The sequence below is a fragment of the Embiotoca jacksoni genome, unplaced genomic scaffold (genome assembly GCF_022577435.1).
Source record: "Embiotoca jacksoni isolate LCO1_2020_lvr unplaced genomic scaffold, fEmbJac1.0.p SCAF_13, whole genome shotgun sequence".
In the NCBI taxonomy this organism is placed as follows: domain Eukaryota; kingdom Metazoa; phylum Chordata; class Actinopteri; family Embiotocidae; genus Embiotoca; species Embiotoca jacksoni.
The window spans coordinates 13,069,574-13,086,551 of NW_027185263.1; the positions used below are offsets into that span (position 1 = coordinate 13,069,574).

The 16,978-nt window shown below is 43.9% G+C and overlaps 1 protein-coding gene across 6 annotated transcripts; it reads right to left on the bottom strand.

The window, feature by feature from the left end:
• Positions 1-386: 386 nt before the first annotated feature.
• Positions 387-16,509, bottom strand: taf1 (TAF1 RNA polymerase II, TATA box binding protein (TBP)-associated factor). 6 transcript variants are annotated; one of them, XM_069146673.1, is made up of 41 exons: positions 16,264-16,509; positions 15,457-15,571; positions 15,146-15,269; positions 14,943-15,059; positions 14,490-14,612; positions 14,075-14,316; positions 13,736-13,951; positions 13,398-13,640; positions 13,090-13,321; positions 12,786-12,893; positions 12,496-12,663; positions 10,613-10,740; positions 10,196-10,303; positions 9,848-10,021; positions 9,555-9,728; positions 9,263-9,367; positions 8,957-9,157; positions 8,735-8,876; positions 8,236-8,366; positions 8,074-8,154; positions 7,827-7,976; positions 7,592-7,711; positions 7,108-7,283; positions 6,786-7,018; positions 6,489-6,696; positions 5,738-5,903; positions 5,333-5,544; positions 5,052-5,160; positions 4,862-4,960; positions 4,583-4,760; positions 4,405-4,472; positions 4,202-4,324; positions 3,997-4,089; positions 3,794-3,878; positions 3,616-3,683; positions 2,904-3,020; positions 2,460-2,567; positions 2,200-2,295; positions 1,592-1,823; positions 1,245-1,416; positions 387-951 (listed from the first exon to the last, which is right to left on the bottom strand). In XM_069146673.1, the coding sequence occupies exons 2-41, from the start codon at positions 15,568-15,570 to the stop codon at positions 729-731; spliced, it is 5,967 nt and encodes a 1,988-aa protein (XP_069002774.1). In that variant the 5' UTR covers position 15,571; positions 16,264-16,509; the 3' UTR covers positions 387-728. The 6 variants fall into 6 exon arrangements, with proteins under 6 accessions (XP_069002774.1, XP_069002772.1, XP_069002773.1 ...); XM_069146671.1 differs by having other exon boundaries at positions 5,732-5,903; XM_069146672.1 differs by having other exon boundaries at positions 14,075-14,319.
• Positions 16,510-16,978: the final 469 nt, after the last annotated feature.

The window sequence follows — 16,978 nt, forward strand, 5'->3', positions numbered from 1 at the left end:
ACAAATCTTTGATTCTTTCCAGTGATATCAAAATAATAATTTTAAAGCAGTGGCCGCAGTCAATAAAATCCTATGACATCCCATCTCACAGTCATATTTGATCATTTCCTTTGCTGCGATGCTGTAAGCCCGATTTTCTGTGATACGCTCGTCACCAATGTTCTGTCTTGTATTAAAATGAGAGGACACCGACATGGCGGCACAGCTGATGGTGAAACACAGTATTAATGTTAACATGGAAGGTGGACTGCATGTCCCCGAATCCCTCTGATCTGCTCCTAACTGGACCACCAGTACATACCTTCAATATGTAAACCCAGGAGGAAGAGGCAACTCCGTTTTTGTTAGTAATATATGATTTGGTGTTTGTTTTTCAAAGAGAGACGTTTGTTTATCTCCAGCATGTTTATTACATTCTGAAGTAGACATTGGGGTAGAAACAGAATTGCTGAACTACTTATGAGTGCAGGATCTAAATGAGTTGAGCGAACACACCCTTTAATGTTAAGATCCATCATGGTACACAATAAAACATAAAAAGGCTAAATGAAATGTACAATGGGCTGCTCTGCTTTAGCTCTGTGGTACAAAACACCAAGGCAGCAATAAACATGAACTATCATTTATAAAATTAAGACTATGTACATATTTACCAGAGAAATCACATTTTCTCCATTTTAAGTTTTCACCATTCTGTGCGAGAAAAAAAAAATCAAAAAAAAAAATCACTAATTGTCAGAGTCCATGTCGCTGTCTCCCCCGATAGATCTAAACTCTTCACTCTCCTCGTCTTCACTGAGCTGGACCTGGGAGAGCACAGCCGGGCCTCTCCTCCGTGCTTCGTCCTCTTCATCTTCCTCCTCCTCCTCACTGATGCCGTATTCTTCTCCGTTTCCCATGCTGGATGGTTGCATCTGACTCCGACTCTCTGTCTCCTCATAGCTGCCGTAACTGATGCAGACGAGAGGGAAAGTCAGAAAGAGCACAAACCATGAGTACTGCGGTTGCAACATTTAAATCATCCATTCATGAATGAAGCTTTTACTGGTGTACAAAAATATACTCTCTCAATCCAGTATTCTTAAGAGACGAAAAAGGAGTAAAAGTGTGAATGCAAATGGTCTCCTATTTTAAACGATCACTTATCTGAAGATATTTTCCCGTCAATTTCTGAGAATGAGACAGAAATCATTTTCATTCCTGAGTATTGTAATAGAAAACAGGGTGTTGATGGGCTGTTGTACCTGACGATGCTGTCTTCCATGTGCGGCTCATCGGGCCCGTCCACTTCGTATGACATCATGCTCTCGTCCTGCTCCATGCCCATGCGGGCCGTCTCCTGAGCTCTGCGTGGAGGTGGAGGCCGCACATCCAACTCTCGGTCAGAGTCGCTGCCGCTCTCCGACAGTTGTATGGCTGGAGGAGCACACGGTGCATCGGGACATTTTACACACCGTGATGTAGAAACTTGAAGCTCATGAATAAAGGAGGAAATAACGGCAAGCCAATACCAGACAAATTTGTATCTACAGTAAGAGTTTCTAAGACATAAAAACATCTTTTTAATTCTTCAGATGAAAAGTGGACTTACAGGAAAAAGGGTTGTCGCCCTCCTCTTCGCTGGCGTCATCCTCCCCGTCAGACATGAGCAGGTCCTGATACAGCACGCTGGCTTGGGCGGGGCGGTTCGATCTCCCGTCATCTCCCTCCTCTTCTTCCTCCTCCTCATCCTCTTCCTCTTGGTCGTGTAGCCGCCTGCGAGGTGGCAGCAGCATGTCTTCTTCGTCATCTTCGTCCTCCAGATCTCCCTCTGCATCCTCTGCCTGGAGACGCGGGTCACATGAACGGGAGGTAAACGAGAGCGCCATAAGCCAGGTGATAACCAAATGAAGTTCAATAAATAAATCATCAATCATTTTAAAACATGTCACTTTACATATGTGAAGAAGTTACATAATATCCTGAATAATCCAAACTATGATGATATAAAAAAAAAAAAAAGACCTGGTTTTCCAAAATCAGGTTACCTGTTGTTGCTTTTTTTTTTTTTTTACCAGCTATCACATGACCTGAAGTTAGTGATTACTTGCATAAACAGATGGAGTGGATGTACTGAGTCGGAGGCAGTGCATTTACATTTGTGTACACTGCACACGTACACCGTTGGTGAACTCATACTGATAAATCTTTCTTTCTTACAGGAGCAGGAGTCTTGGGTTTGCCGTCATCTTCCTCCTCAAAGCCTTCGATATCCACATCTGACTCTTCTTCTCCGGGTCTTCTGCCGTGCCGTCCCTGAGAGGCAGAATATAAACAATCACAAATATGCAGACTGTGAAGAACCAAAACAACCTCTACATAAGCAGTTACAACATAAGTGTCTAAGTAAGGTGGATGCACTGATAGTTTGAAGAGAGGTGGCGTGAGGTTGCAAGCCTGATTTCTGTCTCTCTTCATACCTGCCCCCCTCTCTTCTCTGGAGCAACCACTAGAGGTCCCTCAGAGAACAGGCTGCTGGGCTCTCTGGGCAGACTCCCTGAAGCCCCGCTGTCAAACAGATCAGCAGGCTGGCCAACGCAACACAGAGCGGCGCACACACAAACCGAGGGATGGGACAAGAGGACAGGAGCGAAGGAGGAACAACAGGTTGGGAGAAAGAAGACAGTACAGTGAGGGAACTAGATTGTAGAAATGAAAGTCTTGGAAAGGAGAGTTAGTGCAGAGAACAGGTGAAGGAATACTGAGAGCAGGAGGAGCACTACAAGGTGTGGCAAGGAAGGTACTGCATGTAGAAACGTTTGGCTCATTTTAAATATCTGGTGGCCTAAAGACTACTGACTGTGTGGTTTAGTGTAAACAGGAGACGCAGGAAATAAAAAAGTGGGTCCTGGATGCTGTCTTACCTGCGGTGTGTATGGCCCGGGCGTCATTGGGTCCAGACTCTCTAAATCTGCTGCATCGAGAGCTGCCTCTTTAGCAGTAGAGATGTCCTTCTCCAGCTGTGTCAGGTGCTCATCATACTGGAAACACAAAAACAGGAGATTATTACAACACTGGTTAATATTTATTCTGCTCTAAAAATACGTTTTGTCATAATGGCTGAGAGAACTTTCCAGATTAGACTTTAAAGAGACAAACCTGTAAAGTATAACAAAAATACACGTTAAATATTAGGAATCAAATCCAAACCACCTCATAAGAGATATTTGCAGATGTTGAGGCAGTGGGTTGCATTATAATACAGTGTTTGATATAAACTAGTCTGTTACAGTTTTGATGTCACTTCATTCACCACTTATAAAGATAAATTGAACAAATTCCTCAGCCACTGTTGTAAAAAAAAATTAAAATATGTGTGTGAAAAAAAAAAATCTATATTTCTGTAATACGTCTAATGAAATCAATGATTTTGTGGCAGCAATTTAGAGCAATCTAATAATGGACATAGCACTAGTTTTCTTGTTCAACCCTCTGTGTTGTTTAAGAGGGTGTATGAAAAAAGGAATGATAACCTCCCGTTACATAAATGATATCATAATAAGATTTGTCATAAATAAAGCATAACTATATATGACCCTTCCCCAAAGAGCAAAGTAAGAATCTGACTCAACATACCTCTGACAAGGTCTGCTTGCACACATTGACGATATCCAGGGCTGTCTTGGTGTAAGGACTGTCGGGGCCTGTTCAAGACACGCAGGTAATAATGCTGTAAGAACATTTTTATATCAAAGCAGACATTTGACTGCTAAGGTCATGCTGGCAGTGTAGCAGTGCTCATAAAAACACTCACCGTTGTACTTGATACTGTTTGCGTGGATGAGACTGATATCAGAGAGGAACACGTCTCGGTTCTGGTATTTATGTTTGGAGATGTTCTGTTGAGCCATGAGAGACACACAAAGGGACGTTTAGAAGTGTCTTCGTCGTGCTCTTTTAAAAAAAATTGAATGATTATATTAAATGCAAAATTGACATCTGTAAAGCTTCACTGACCTTGCGGATGGACTCCAGATCCATGGGGCTTACGATTACTTTATAATAATCTGGCACAAACTTTTTGTTGACAGGATGGTGAAATGGCCATGACTATAAAGAAGAGAGCGTTGGGAGAATAGCTGGTCGATCAAAACGTAACTTTACACTGATCACTGTTCTCAAACTGACTGAGGTAAGAAAGAGTCAGAAGAAGGAGACTCACGTCAGGAACCACCATCATTTTCTGGGTCACAATGTTGTCCAGGATGAAGGAGAAGGCCACCTGATCGTCATCATCCAGCAGGGGGTTGATGGCTTTTTCCAGCCTCACCAGCCTGTCCTCCTTCTGCACACACAAGGAGAGATTTAATGGTTAATGTGGAAACTTATAAAAGTGAGGGAAGATGCGAAAGAAGAACTCCTCACCTCTTTTAGTTTAGTATCGCACAGGTCCAGCATGGACTGAGCCACTTGTGTTATAGGATGTTTTCCCCCTTGTGAGACAAAAACAGAGAGCCGTAACACACTGTTGTGCATTTAATCTGAAAGTCCAACTGAATTCAAAGTACGTTTCAAGTCTAAGAGACTGTTTTTATAAGTTTACCATTGTAGGTGGCGCTGTTCTTGACAACCACCTCCACCGCTTCACGAAACTCCTCCCTGGACGGGTACATCCGCTTGCGTACATTCTCCCTCAGTGTCTGCAGGTCCATGGGCCGAGTGATGATCTTATAGTAGTCCTTCACGACCTTGGCATTGACTGGTGTGTGGAACGGGTACGTCTGCGTGGAAGAGTCAAAGGTAGTCGAGATGAGACGGCAGAGCAGTGAAGGAGGTGTACGGGAACAAAGATGATATTGTTGAGGTGCAGTAAGGGTCTTACATTGGGGTGATCCCGCATGTCATTGATGATGCTTTCCAGCACAGAGGACAAGGTTACCATGGGGTCAGTGCGTCTGCGGTGGATGGCTTTGTGCGGTTTCTGTCAATATTGATGCAGAAATATGGTGTGAAGCGTCAGGTGAACGGACTCTGACTTCACAATGTGTTGCAAGCTGTAAAACAAAGCTTACATTGAGGTAGTCACAATGGACTGCACTGCCCACGCGTCTCTTCTTCTTTGGTGGCAGCTGTTGCTTGGGGAACTTGAGCACGAGAGACTTTCTGCGCACTTCATCAGCGCTGGAGACGAAAAAATAGGTTACAAACTGTGCGGAGCAGCCACTTCTCAAAACTCCCTCTGAAAGGCTACAAAATATTTTGTGGAACATTGCAAAAAATTTGCTGTGATTACACGTCTGAATGTCCTCGATCAAATTCCTTTGAATGGTACGACAGGAGGAAAAACGACTACCTTTCGATGAGCTGTTTGCCGAGCACAATCTTAGTGCCCTCCACCTTGATCAGTTCCTCATTGTCGTTGTGGATGACGGTCTTTTCCAGCTCCTCCTCCTGCTCCTCCGTCATGGCAACGGGGTTGGAGGGCGGAGCGTTGGTTTGATAATATAGTGGGCAGAACTTGTTGGTCCTCATGTGCCCAATAGCTCCACATGCGCCGCACTTTAGCTAGGGAAAAGAGGCAAACATTAAGGAACACGACAATAACAGACCTGCTATATGATAATAATGGTAGTGAAAGAGAAATACTACAAAAAAAGCAAAGTAGCCATAGATTTTGTTTTAGCTGGGCACCAAGAAGCTGGTGAGGAAAAAGTGAAAGAGAGGAGAATAAGTACTGAATCGGTAAGCTTACTTTTACCTTGAGGTCTGGTCTCTCTTTGACCTTCTTGGTCTTCTTCTCCGGGGGTCCCTTGATCTTGTCCTTCTCCTGGTTCCTCTTCAGCCGCCTCAGCTGCTCCTGAATTCGCCGCCGCTCCTTCCTCATCTCTTCTCTGTGCTGCTCGTCGAAGAGGGCGAACTTTCGTCTGCAGCCACAAGGATTCACAACACAAGCCGTTTAGAGTTCACCGGTTCATTAGTGGTGACGCTCCACTTATGTCCACTCTGAGGAATAGTAGCATTAGGCTGACCGTCAGGTGAGACCCTATTAAAAAGCAAAACGTTTAGCATAGTTCATACATGTAGAGATGCAAATAAATAAATAAAGTAATTGTACAACCCACTGAACATCCCACTCGTATACAACTGCACAAGTCTTGAACCCCCCCCCCCCCCCAAAAAAAAAAAAATACCCATGAAGAGATGTATGAACTGATGCAAAAACATAATTCAAACACATCTATCAAATGTCTGGTGCATGTAACCACACTTAAAAATTCATTTGCACTTCAATTATATCAAGCATATCAATATTAGGTTGCAACCAGGATGAGAATCTTAACTTTACTTCATTCATATCAATTAAAAACTGCCAAGCAGAGAGGAGCCTTGGTTTGTTCAATATGATTTTACTTGATTTTAACTATAACATCACAGCATCCAACAACATAGCAGAGATCACAGCGTGACTGCAAAGATGAGAAACTCTCCGAGTTTGATAAGAGACTCACATGAATTCATCATCTTTGGTGGTTCTGATCCGGGTGTAGGCGTCGATGACTGAAGCTTTGCGCACCGTCTCACAGCGGACGTAATCCTTGCCATCCTCATCCCTGAAGGTGCGGTAGATCTTGAGTCGCCGGCCCGTTGCCGAGGAGTTTAGGCTGGTGACGGACGATGTGTCATCATCTTTGTGGGAGCTGGTGGACAAGGAACTGGCTATAAAGCGAAGGGAAGTAAAGCTCACAGTTAGAGTGGTAATCTGCATTTTTTTAATTCACAGCCAACACATACGGTTTCACACTTACACAAGCCTTTGCGTCGTTCCTTGCGTCCCTTGTGGTCCCGGTCGCTCTCCTCACCCATGAGCATCCTCTGCAGCTCCTTCCTCTCCTGCTCTTCCCTCTCGCGGGAAAGCTGGGAGCTGGTCTTCTTGTTCTGCAGCATGTTCTCAATGTTCTTACCCATCTCCTCAAAGTCACTGTCCTCTGCTGAACTGCTGTCTGTGTCTGTGGAGAGCACCTCTGTCGACTCCAACACCCTGAAGTGGAGGTGCAACAAGGAAAGGGACTCACAGTGTGCACAGGCAGAATCTTCAACAACATATATAAAGCTAAATTAGAGTCTCACTTGTTCTGCAGGTCAAAGATCCTCTGGCACTCCTCCTTGTATCGCTCCTGGTGTTCAGCGACAGAGAAGCGAGAGCCTCGGGCAAACTTGCTCATGGGTCCCTCGCCGGAGCGCGCCTGCTCCGTGGACATGGTCCTCACCACGTCAATAACCTCCCAGCGCGAGAGTTTCTTGATCTAACACGCAGGCAAACGTACGATTGATTTAACAAACCTGAACCATTAAGCACAAAAACCTCCTAAAAGTAAAACCATGTGGCTTTCCTGCATTTGTCACCACTAACATGTCTCCATAAACATATAAACCCCCGTGCAATTGAATTTAGTATGAATTAAAAAAAAATATGAGAAAATGTACTGATCTTTATTTCAGATTTCCACCACAAAACCTATTGCTTTGATACACACTAGGGTTATTGTCACAGGTACTGAGATCAAACCCGGGATCCTTTCCTCCATCAGCTTGCATATCCCTGTGGTCTTACCTCCTCCTCTGGAACACCAAACTTGCGCAGCAGCTGCTTGGCATTCTTCAGTGAGAGCCTCCTCAGATCAGCATCCGTCCCTGTCACTGTCTTCTTCACTGGCTGTGGCTCTTTGTCGTCCTAAAAAAAAACAACACACAGAGTCAAAGTTTTCACCCACTACACAAACACAAAGCAGAACATCTACAGAAAATAACGCCGAGGTGGCAGATTTTTCTTCTTCCGACAGTCAGACCTTCTGTTGGGTGGGCTTGTTCGGCACTTTGACGTAGGAGAAACCCTCTCCGCAGCCTGTAGGATCAGCCACGCCTGTCACCTCCAGCAGGCACTTCCCCTTCATGGCAGAAATGAAGGCTCTTGTCGTGTTCCAAGGAGCTGTCCGCACCTAGGATGTGGGATGTGACAGAATCAGTATGGTGTGAACCATCATCTATAGTCCAGATCAGGCAGCTTTAGTTATGAGCAAGCACTTGGATCAATACCTCATCATCGATCTTCATTTGAAAGTCCTCTTCATTCTCCTCCTCTGGAGCAAAGAAGGATTTCTCGCCGTATCCAGCATCCTAAAGAGGTCAGAGAACATGTGATGAAACAGTCCACACAATACTTGCTGAGTGAAGTTATTTGGAGGTGGGAACCGTTACCTTGAGCCTTTGCTCTGCCACCAGCATGCTGCAGTAAGAGCAGCACTGCTCTGGAGACACCATGGCCCTGATCTCCTCTTCTGTAGGCAATCTGAAGTCAGGCTTCAGTACCCACCAGTTGGAGTCCATCCCTGGCATAAAGAAAAGTCACTTTACTCATTTTATCTCACCTGCAATGTTTGCTTGTTCATAAAATGGAAACAAAAATGTGTTTTGTTCGAATTAGAGGCACACTGTAAAACAATATGTCTTGGTGACACCGAAGAATCACACCGTGTCTCCTTATAAAGCCCTACGACTGCCTCTTACCTTGAGGGGAAAATCCATAGTAGGTGTTAAGACTCCTGCCTGTCAATGACACACACCCTGCTGAGCTCATGGAGCTTTAAACAACACAGAATCTCTTTATAACCGCAACACTGCCCTGATTCAACACAAGTGTGTTAGATAAGTCCAACCCATGATAGAAGGTGCACAGAAACACACGTGTGAAGTTTACCTGTACGTTTGAAGTCAGCACAGAGTTTGAGTCGTTTCCTGATGCTGCTCTCTGAGTGGGAGGGAAACGCTTTCTTTATATCCTCCATGCGGATCCTCCGGGGCCGATCCTTGCTCTTCCAGAACAAGCGGTAAATGAATACCTGCAGAGTACAGATGTGACAGTCGAGCATTTGCGACAACGACAGCTGAAGTTTCCGAGAGGTCCATTAAATAACCGTACCTGCAGGAAGTCTCTGATGTGAGTGTTGGCTCGTTTGGAGTTCGGCCCTGGAACTTCAAACAAAGGGCACTCCTGACCGACGACAATGATGTCCACGAGCTCTCTGATGTAGTAGCCATGTCGCGTTCGTAGAACCAAGAAATCTGTCTCTGGCATCTTGTGCAGGTAGATTGGGGCACGGAAGAGGTTGTTTTCAAACGCCTAAAAGAAAAGGGCACACGCCAGCTTACAACTTGCCATCACACATGACAGGTGATGTTTCATACATTTATATGATCTAAATATTGAGTGTTTGAGTGTGCTGACCTGCAGCAGCTGTCCAGGATGCAGAGAACCCAGGAAAGGTGATGTGTGGCAGTACACGGTCTCTCCATATTTAAGGTCGGGTGCTCCGGGATCTTTTCCAGGTTTCTGAAGAATACAGTATCTTTTAACAAATCTAATCAATGAACAAGCAACAGGAGGAAATTCGGTGATCTGATGACCCTGATTATGACCTAAAATTTACACCAGAACACCTCTTTGTAAACTGGCGTGTATTTCTTGGCCAATTTCCACATGCACATTCATGGGAGACGAAGACAAATCCGATGCTCACCCTTTTGTAGTAGTTTTTGATCTTAGTTGCCATGCCGACTTGCATGATGAGAGGAGGGTATTCCTCGCTGTACTCAGCAAGGATCAGATCTCCATCTTTGCCCGTCAAGTCCTGCGGGGTTCGCATGAAGAACATGTCTCCTCCTCCTGATGCCTGCCGCTCTTGCTCTCGCATCTGTCCAAAAAATATCAAAAACATATCTTCAGTGCAGTCTTAATTGTCTAAAATGGCAAAACACCACAAGGTTATCTGTACGTTTAGAGGAATAACGCTGGTTTTGAGCAGGGATCCACCTTGGCCTTCTTCTTTATGTGTTTGAGCAGAGGCTGAACAGCATGGGGACCCGGCTGAGCCAAAGCTCCGAATGAGTACTTCTTCAGAGTCGGTCGATGGAACTGACGAAGCTTCATGGGTCCCATGTGAGTGGGGAAGAAGGGCTGCCTCAGCTCCAGGGCTGGGATGGAGTGCTGGTAAAGACAGAACATTTACTCAGTCAAATTATACAACATGGATTAATATCTCTGTGTCTGTTATGTATGATTTTGGAAAGATTCTGCCACATATTTACGATATAATTTACAACTCAAAGCGTCTCTGTTGATTGCATCCTGCCAGCTTTATCTTTATGTCCTGCGGTTTACCTGAATGATGTTGCCACCGAAGGTTCCCCTCAGGCCCTGCTGTTTGGGATAGTAGAACTCATCATTGGAAAGGTTCCAGGGGTCCTTCATCTCAGGCTGGGACATGTTCTGAGTAGAGAGAAAGCATATTTCCCATCGAATATAATGTCACTCTAACCTTATGTTTTAACTGAGTCATATACCAGTGTAAAATTTCACAGCTTTGACATAATAGGTAAGAATTTTGTAGCCCCAGATGCAAGTATTGTTTCATTTCACTGTATCTGCTCCATTATGTCGCCATGATTTTCCTTATCAGAGACATATTGCAGCATTTCCTTCAAATGACCCACATCTCCATTGAAGATGAAAAGCTTATAATCTGCCATTTGTAGTACTCCTACATGTACCTTCACCTGCCATAATAAGACAGCGTACCTGCTGTGGCTCATCTTTTATCACCCCAGTCTTCCCTAGCAGGATGCGGCTCTTCTTGATCGCATTTTCCTTTTTATTCTCTTTTGATGGGGAGTGGGAGGTTGTCGCCTCCTTTTCATCGGGAATTTCTACAAGACACGGAAGCTCAGTATGTATCAAAATGACCAAACTCAAACAGGAACTGGCTAATGTTTGGAAGATACCAAGAAGTTAATGTTCAGGATACAGTTTTTTTTTTTTTATACAGTGAGTACAGAAAGTATTCAGACCCCTTTAAATTTTTCACTCTTTGTTTCATTGCAGCCATTTGCTAAAATCAAAAAAGTTCATTTTATTTCTCATTAATGTACACTCAGCACCCCATCTTGACAGAAAAAAACAGAAATGTAGAAATTTGTGCAAATTTATTAAAAAAGAAAAACTGAAATATCACATGGTCATAAGTATTCAGACCCTTTGCTGTGACACTCATATTTAACTCACATGTTGTTCATTTCTTCTGATCCTCCTTGAGATGGTTCTACTCCTTCATTGGAGTCCAGCTGTGTTTAATTAAACTGATTGGACTTGATTAGGAAAGGCACACACCTGTCTATATAAGGCCTTACAGCTCACAGTGCATGTCAGAGCAAATGAGAATCATGAGGTCGAAGGAACTGTCCAAGGAGCTCAGAGACAGAATTGTGGCAAGGCACAGATCTGGCCAAGGTTACAAAATAATTTCTGCAGCACTCAAGGTTCCCAAGAGCACAGTGGCGTCCATAATCCTTAAATGGAAGAAGTTTGGGACGACCAGAACTCTTCATAGACCTGGCCGTCCAGCCAAACTGAGCAATCGTGGGAGAAGAGCCTTGGTGAGAGAGGTAAAGAAGAACCCAAAGATCACTGTGGCTGAGCTCCAGAGATGCAGTAGGGAGATGGGAGAAAGTTCCACAAAGTCAACTATCACTGCAGCCCTCCACCAGTCGGGGCTTTATGGCAGAGTGGCCCGACAGAAGCCTCTCCTCAGTGCAAGACATATGAAAGCCCACATAGAGTTTGCCAAAAAACACATGAAGGACTCCCAGACTATGAGAAATAAGATTCTCTGGTCTGATGAGACCAAGATTGAACTTTTTGGCGTTAATTCTAAGCGGTATGTGTGGAGAAAACCAGGCACTGCTCATCACCTGCCCAATACAATCCCAACAGTGAAACATGGTGGTGGCAGCATCATGCTATGGGGGTGTTTTTCAGCTGCAGGGACAGGACGACGGGTTGCAATTGAAGGAAAGATGAATGCGGCCAAGTACAGAGATATCCTGGAAGAAAACCTCTTCCAGAGTGCTCTGGACCTCAGACTGGGCCGAAGGTTCACCTTCCAACAAGACAATGACCCTAAGCACACAGCTAAAATAACAAAGGAGTGGCTTCGGAACAACTCTGTGACCATTCTTGACTGGCCCGGCCAGAGCCCTGACCTAAACCCAATTGAGCATCTCTGGAGAGACCTGAAAATGGCTGTCCACCAACGTTCACCATCCAACCTGACGGAACTGGAGAGGATCTGCAAGGAAGAATGGCAGAGGATCCCCAAATCCAGGTGTGAAAAGCTTGTTGCATCATTCCCAAGAAGACTCATGGCTGTACTCGCTCAAAAGGGTACTTCTACTCCATACTGAGCAAAGGGTCTGAATACTTATGACCATGTGATATTTCAGTTTTTCTTTTTTAATAAATTTGCACAAATTTCTACATTTCTGTTTTTTCTGTGAAGATGGGGTGCTGAGTGTACATTAATGAGAAATAAAATGAACTTTTTTGATTTTAGCAAATGGCTGCAATGAAACAAAGAGTGAAAAATTTAAAGGGGTCTGAATACTTTCCGTACCCACTGTATATACCTAGAATTATATTCTCATCGTTGGGATCCAGTGTAAGAACAGGTGGCATGAGCAGGTAATCCATCTCCTGGTCATCCCAGATAATGTTGTCTTCCCAACGGCCGTACACCAACTCCTCATTGTCAATGGGAAAAATGGAGAACCAAGGACAGTCTTCTTCATGAAACGCTGCAAAGGAACAAAATTAAATAAAGATAATGCAGAAAATGAGAAGTTAGCCAGAGATTTAAAAAAAAAAAAAAATAGGTCTGGTGAATATAGTATCTGTGCTGCGTGCTGAATAAACACACTTTGATTATCATGGCTGTTTTTTTCTCTCTTCGAGCCAGAGATGGAGGAAGCTTTGGGCATGGGTGGAGGAGTAGGTGGCACCAGCAGGGAATTACTTCTTGTCAGGCCTGTAAGATTAACATACATATTACAACATGCTTCTCCACCATCAGTTATCACTGCACACCAACATTTTTAAAAGACTGTTGAGTGTGATTTGCAGCTACAATTCGAATCAACTTTTGTTAACACCACGTGCGTATAGACTGCGGTTTGGATCACTAAAAAAGGCCCAGTTTTGCGTATTTTTTCTTGTCATCTCACCCTGCTGTGCATTATAAGCGTTGGCATTGCGGGTCATGCTAGAGGGCAGCCAACCCGCCAGGCTGGCTCTCTGAGTCTTGGTGCCCTTGTGTTTTATGTCTTCCCCATTCCAAATGATATCGTCCTCCCACTGCAGCTGGGTGACCATCAGGAAGAGCTCATTCTCCAGGGCCTGTCTGTCTTTATCTCCATCATCATTGCCATCCTCGTTGTCATCGTCCAGCCTCTGAACCTACACACAGAGAACACACAATATCAGTAACACAATCTGTACATTTTCACTATTATAGCTACAAATGTATGTGTACCTCTTGATAAGGCTCTGTTACTTCTTGAGGCGCATCCTGCTTCTGAAGCTCACTGGACTCCATTTCCTTAAGTTTAAAGCCATAGTTGAAATGGCTTCCATCCTCAGGGACGCCTAGCATGTCGTACCAGAGCTGGGCTGGACCGTATCTCCATTCTGCCACTTTGGGTCGAGACTCTGCCTCCTTGTCTCCATCACCGCAGGTTTGTGAGAACTTTGATTCCACTGGAGCCATCATGGTTATCTGGCGAGCACAGAGAAGTATATAAAGGGCTGGATAGACGGCTACCAGCTGATATTGCGAGAGCCTACAATAGCCTGTAACAACGGAAGATTTACCTCATCATCAGAGAGACACTGCTCTGGAGGTGGAGCGGGTGCATATTCATAAATCCATCCAGACGTCTTCTCTTGGCTTTGTTCTGAGGGCTCTCCCTCTGGAGGAGGCGTCCCAGGCAGAGGGTCTCTGTGTTTTCGCTTCTTTTTCCTGCGGGCGCTCCTCCAAACTGATGGCATGTTCTTTCCAGGACCGAACAGTCGTAAGAACCGAAGCACCTAGTGGTACAGCCCATAAAATCGATGTCAGTGCACTCCTCGAATTTGCAATGATAATTAAATAAACCTTTAACATATCTAATGACACATTTCAGTTTGACAGTGCCGGTAAATGTGCTTTACCCTTCCAGGCCTAAATTCTGGGAAGAGCTGTGTGACACTTGGCAATGCTTTGGCAGCATCTTTCTGCATGATGCCAGCAAGAGGGAGGGTGAGGCTGTCTGGGGGGCCTCCAGCCCCCGAGCCCTGGCAGGGACGGTCTGTTTCTGACTCGGAGTCTGAGGAGCTGCTGAAGTCGACCTTATCAGCGGTAGAGGACGGGGCGATGATGGAGGGCAGGATGATGCCGTCACCGTCTTCACCGGCTGCTAGAGAGACAGCGACAGATCACAGCAGCAGTACAGACAGTCAAACTTCATCAGCAGATTCTGTGATCCAAAGCACTTGAACGTAGCCTGAAATGCTGCTGAATTTAAATCAACCTAGTAAAGGGTAAGCCCGACACAATGTCTTTACAAGCTATTAAATATGTCCTCACCATTTGAACTCTGAGAGGAGGGTTCGTCTTTCTTAGCACATGTAGGAAGACTTGGTGGTGGTGGAGGAGGCATAAGCTTAGAGTCAATATCCTCAGAGTCTGCATCATAGTCATCCTCATCATCTGGGATTAGGGGTTTGAAAACAAATCAACATTTCGGAAACCTTGATGAGAACACGTGAAAATTATGGCAGCTAACAACATGTTATAAGGTGTATAAAACCAAAGTAAGAAGGTGTTGTTTCGACTGTACAGAATGACGGAAAAATCAAGACAGTTGTAGTTGTTTTTTTTATGATAAATTGTGTTTTACAGACTTTAGGAAAATAAGTACTTTTTTTTTTTTTTTTAACTTAAAAATGTGCGTAAAGATGGATTTGAATTATTCTCAATTGACTCTTACAACAATCTTACAATATTAAATATGACACTCTGGAGGTGTAAGATGATCACCTGTTTTCCTGCTGGGCTGCAAGGACCCCATGGCCTGACGGTACTTCTTCGTCTCATCCTCAGCAACCTCACTGATGTCAGAATAATCAACTGCATCTTCGGTGCTTTTCACCCAACCTGGATGAGGTCAAATATCGAAAGTGTCACTCTTTTCTGCTTCAGGCTCCATTCATGCTGGGCTCCTTCAATGTACGAGCTCTCACCATCTGCATCCACGCTGCTCGAGTCTCTGTTTTCCTCCTTGTCATCATCCTCATTGGCTGTGATCTCTGTAATGAGCGAGCCCAGACCCAGATTACCCAAACCAGCCAGATGCTTTTTAGACTCCTGGTTGTGAAGACAAACAGAACAGCACATTTCAATAACCAGTGAAAACACAAAATACCAGGTCAAAAACACTGCACATCATTTCCACCAGATAATGAATACGTTTAGTTTAAACACTAAGCATGATAATACTCCTACTACAATTGCGCTTAAATGTTGCTGCAGAAAAATGACTTTTCAAACTCACATGGTCCAGGACGCTGTCGTCCTCCAGCTGTCCATCTTCATTGATGTTTCCAAAGAGGAAGCCAGTTATGGAAAAAGGGCGATCTTGGTCCTCGTCGCTGTCTGAGTCCGACATCCTAAAAGGGGGACGTTTACCGTTTCAGCTTCGGGACAGTAGAGACACATCACTGTGATCCTCTAACGACACCACGTTACAGTAACTTGTTCTTGATCAACTGACTTTTCTAAGTTTAAATCTTAATATTTGATGGAAAACACATAATATGGATGATTATGAAGAAAAACAAAAAAAAGCCCTCAATAGTCCCTTCCTATAAGATCATTCAAATATTTCACAGTACTTCAGGTACAAGACATGAACATGTATTTGTAAACACAAGTATGTCTTCATGATATTGCACCTAAACATGTCTTTTCTTTTTTTTTTGTTTTGCCTGAAAATCCTTGTTGTTGTAAAGCTGGTAGTTTCCAGTCAGATGAACTGTTGTCCACAACAGACCACTTCAAAGTCACTTCCCTCTTATATGTATTATCGGTAACATATTTAAATGTGAATATTTCTGCAATAAAGTTGATCATCTTCCTGAAGTTATAGCCTTTTTGATATCTCGTGAACGTTATTCAGTCTCTTTTCATGAATATAAAACTGTGCTGGAGCAGAAACGTGTAGTTTTATTGACAGCTTTGTTAAACACAAACCTGACAACGTGGTCTCAGGCTACAATGATGTCGTTTACGTTAACTAGACAACAAGGTACAGGGTGAAAAAAAGGAAATGTGTGAAAAAGCAGATTTAACAGAGACTTACCTCGTGTGGTCCTTCTTCAGATGTTATAAGCGAGTTAGCTTGTGTTAGCCAAACAACAACAACAAAAAAAATAACTTGTCCTTCCGTTAAATGCAATTTGTGTAGCTAAACATATTTTAGCCTGTATCCGCACCGGCGTGGTCAAAAGATAAATAAAACACAAAACGTATTTAATGCTGTATTTACGCAACCATGTTCGGTACAAACTTTTGTTTTTATTAAACGCGCTGCAGCGACATACAGCCCCGCTAGCAGGAGCTCCGAATGACCCGGATGAACAACGCGATGCGTTCAGGGACTCCGCGAAACACCGTAAACTATGGCGCAATTTTAAACGAGCGCAAAACCTTCAACATATCAAGAAATTATTTGGCAATAATTTGCATTACCGAGTGTAGCTGTCCTTCCAATAGAGAATAAAATCATCCTGAATTTATTCATTTATTTAAAAAAATTCTGCCCCCATGTATCCCGTATTATCTTAAATTGTATTTTTCCTGTTCTAGACATTGATGCCTCTCCTTCCTTGGTAATATAATGAAGTTTTGCATACTGTGCTTGATTATGTGACTGGACACATTACACTTCTTATGCTGGACCTTTCTCCGCTCCTCTTGGTGTCTGATATTATGGAGCCTTGAGACTGCTAATATATTGGTTCCTGTTGTGAGATGGTGCTGTCCTTACTGACAACTTCAAGAGGTGTTTTTGGAAG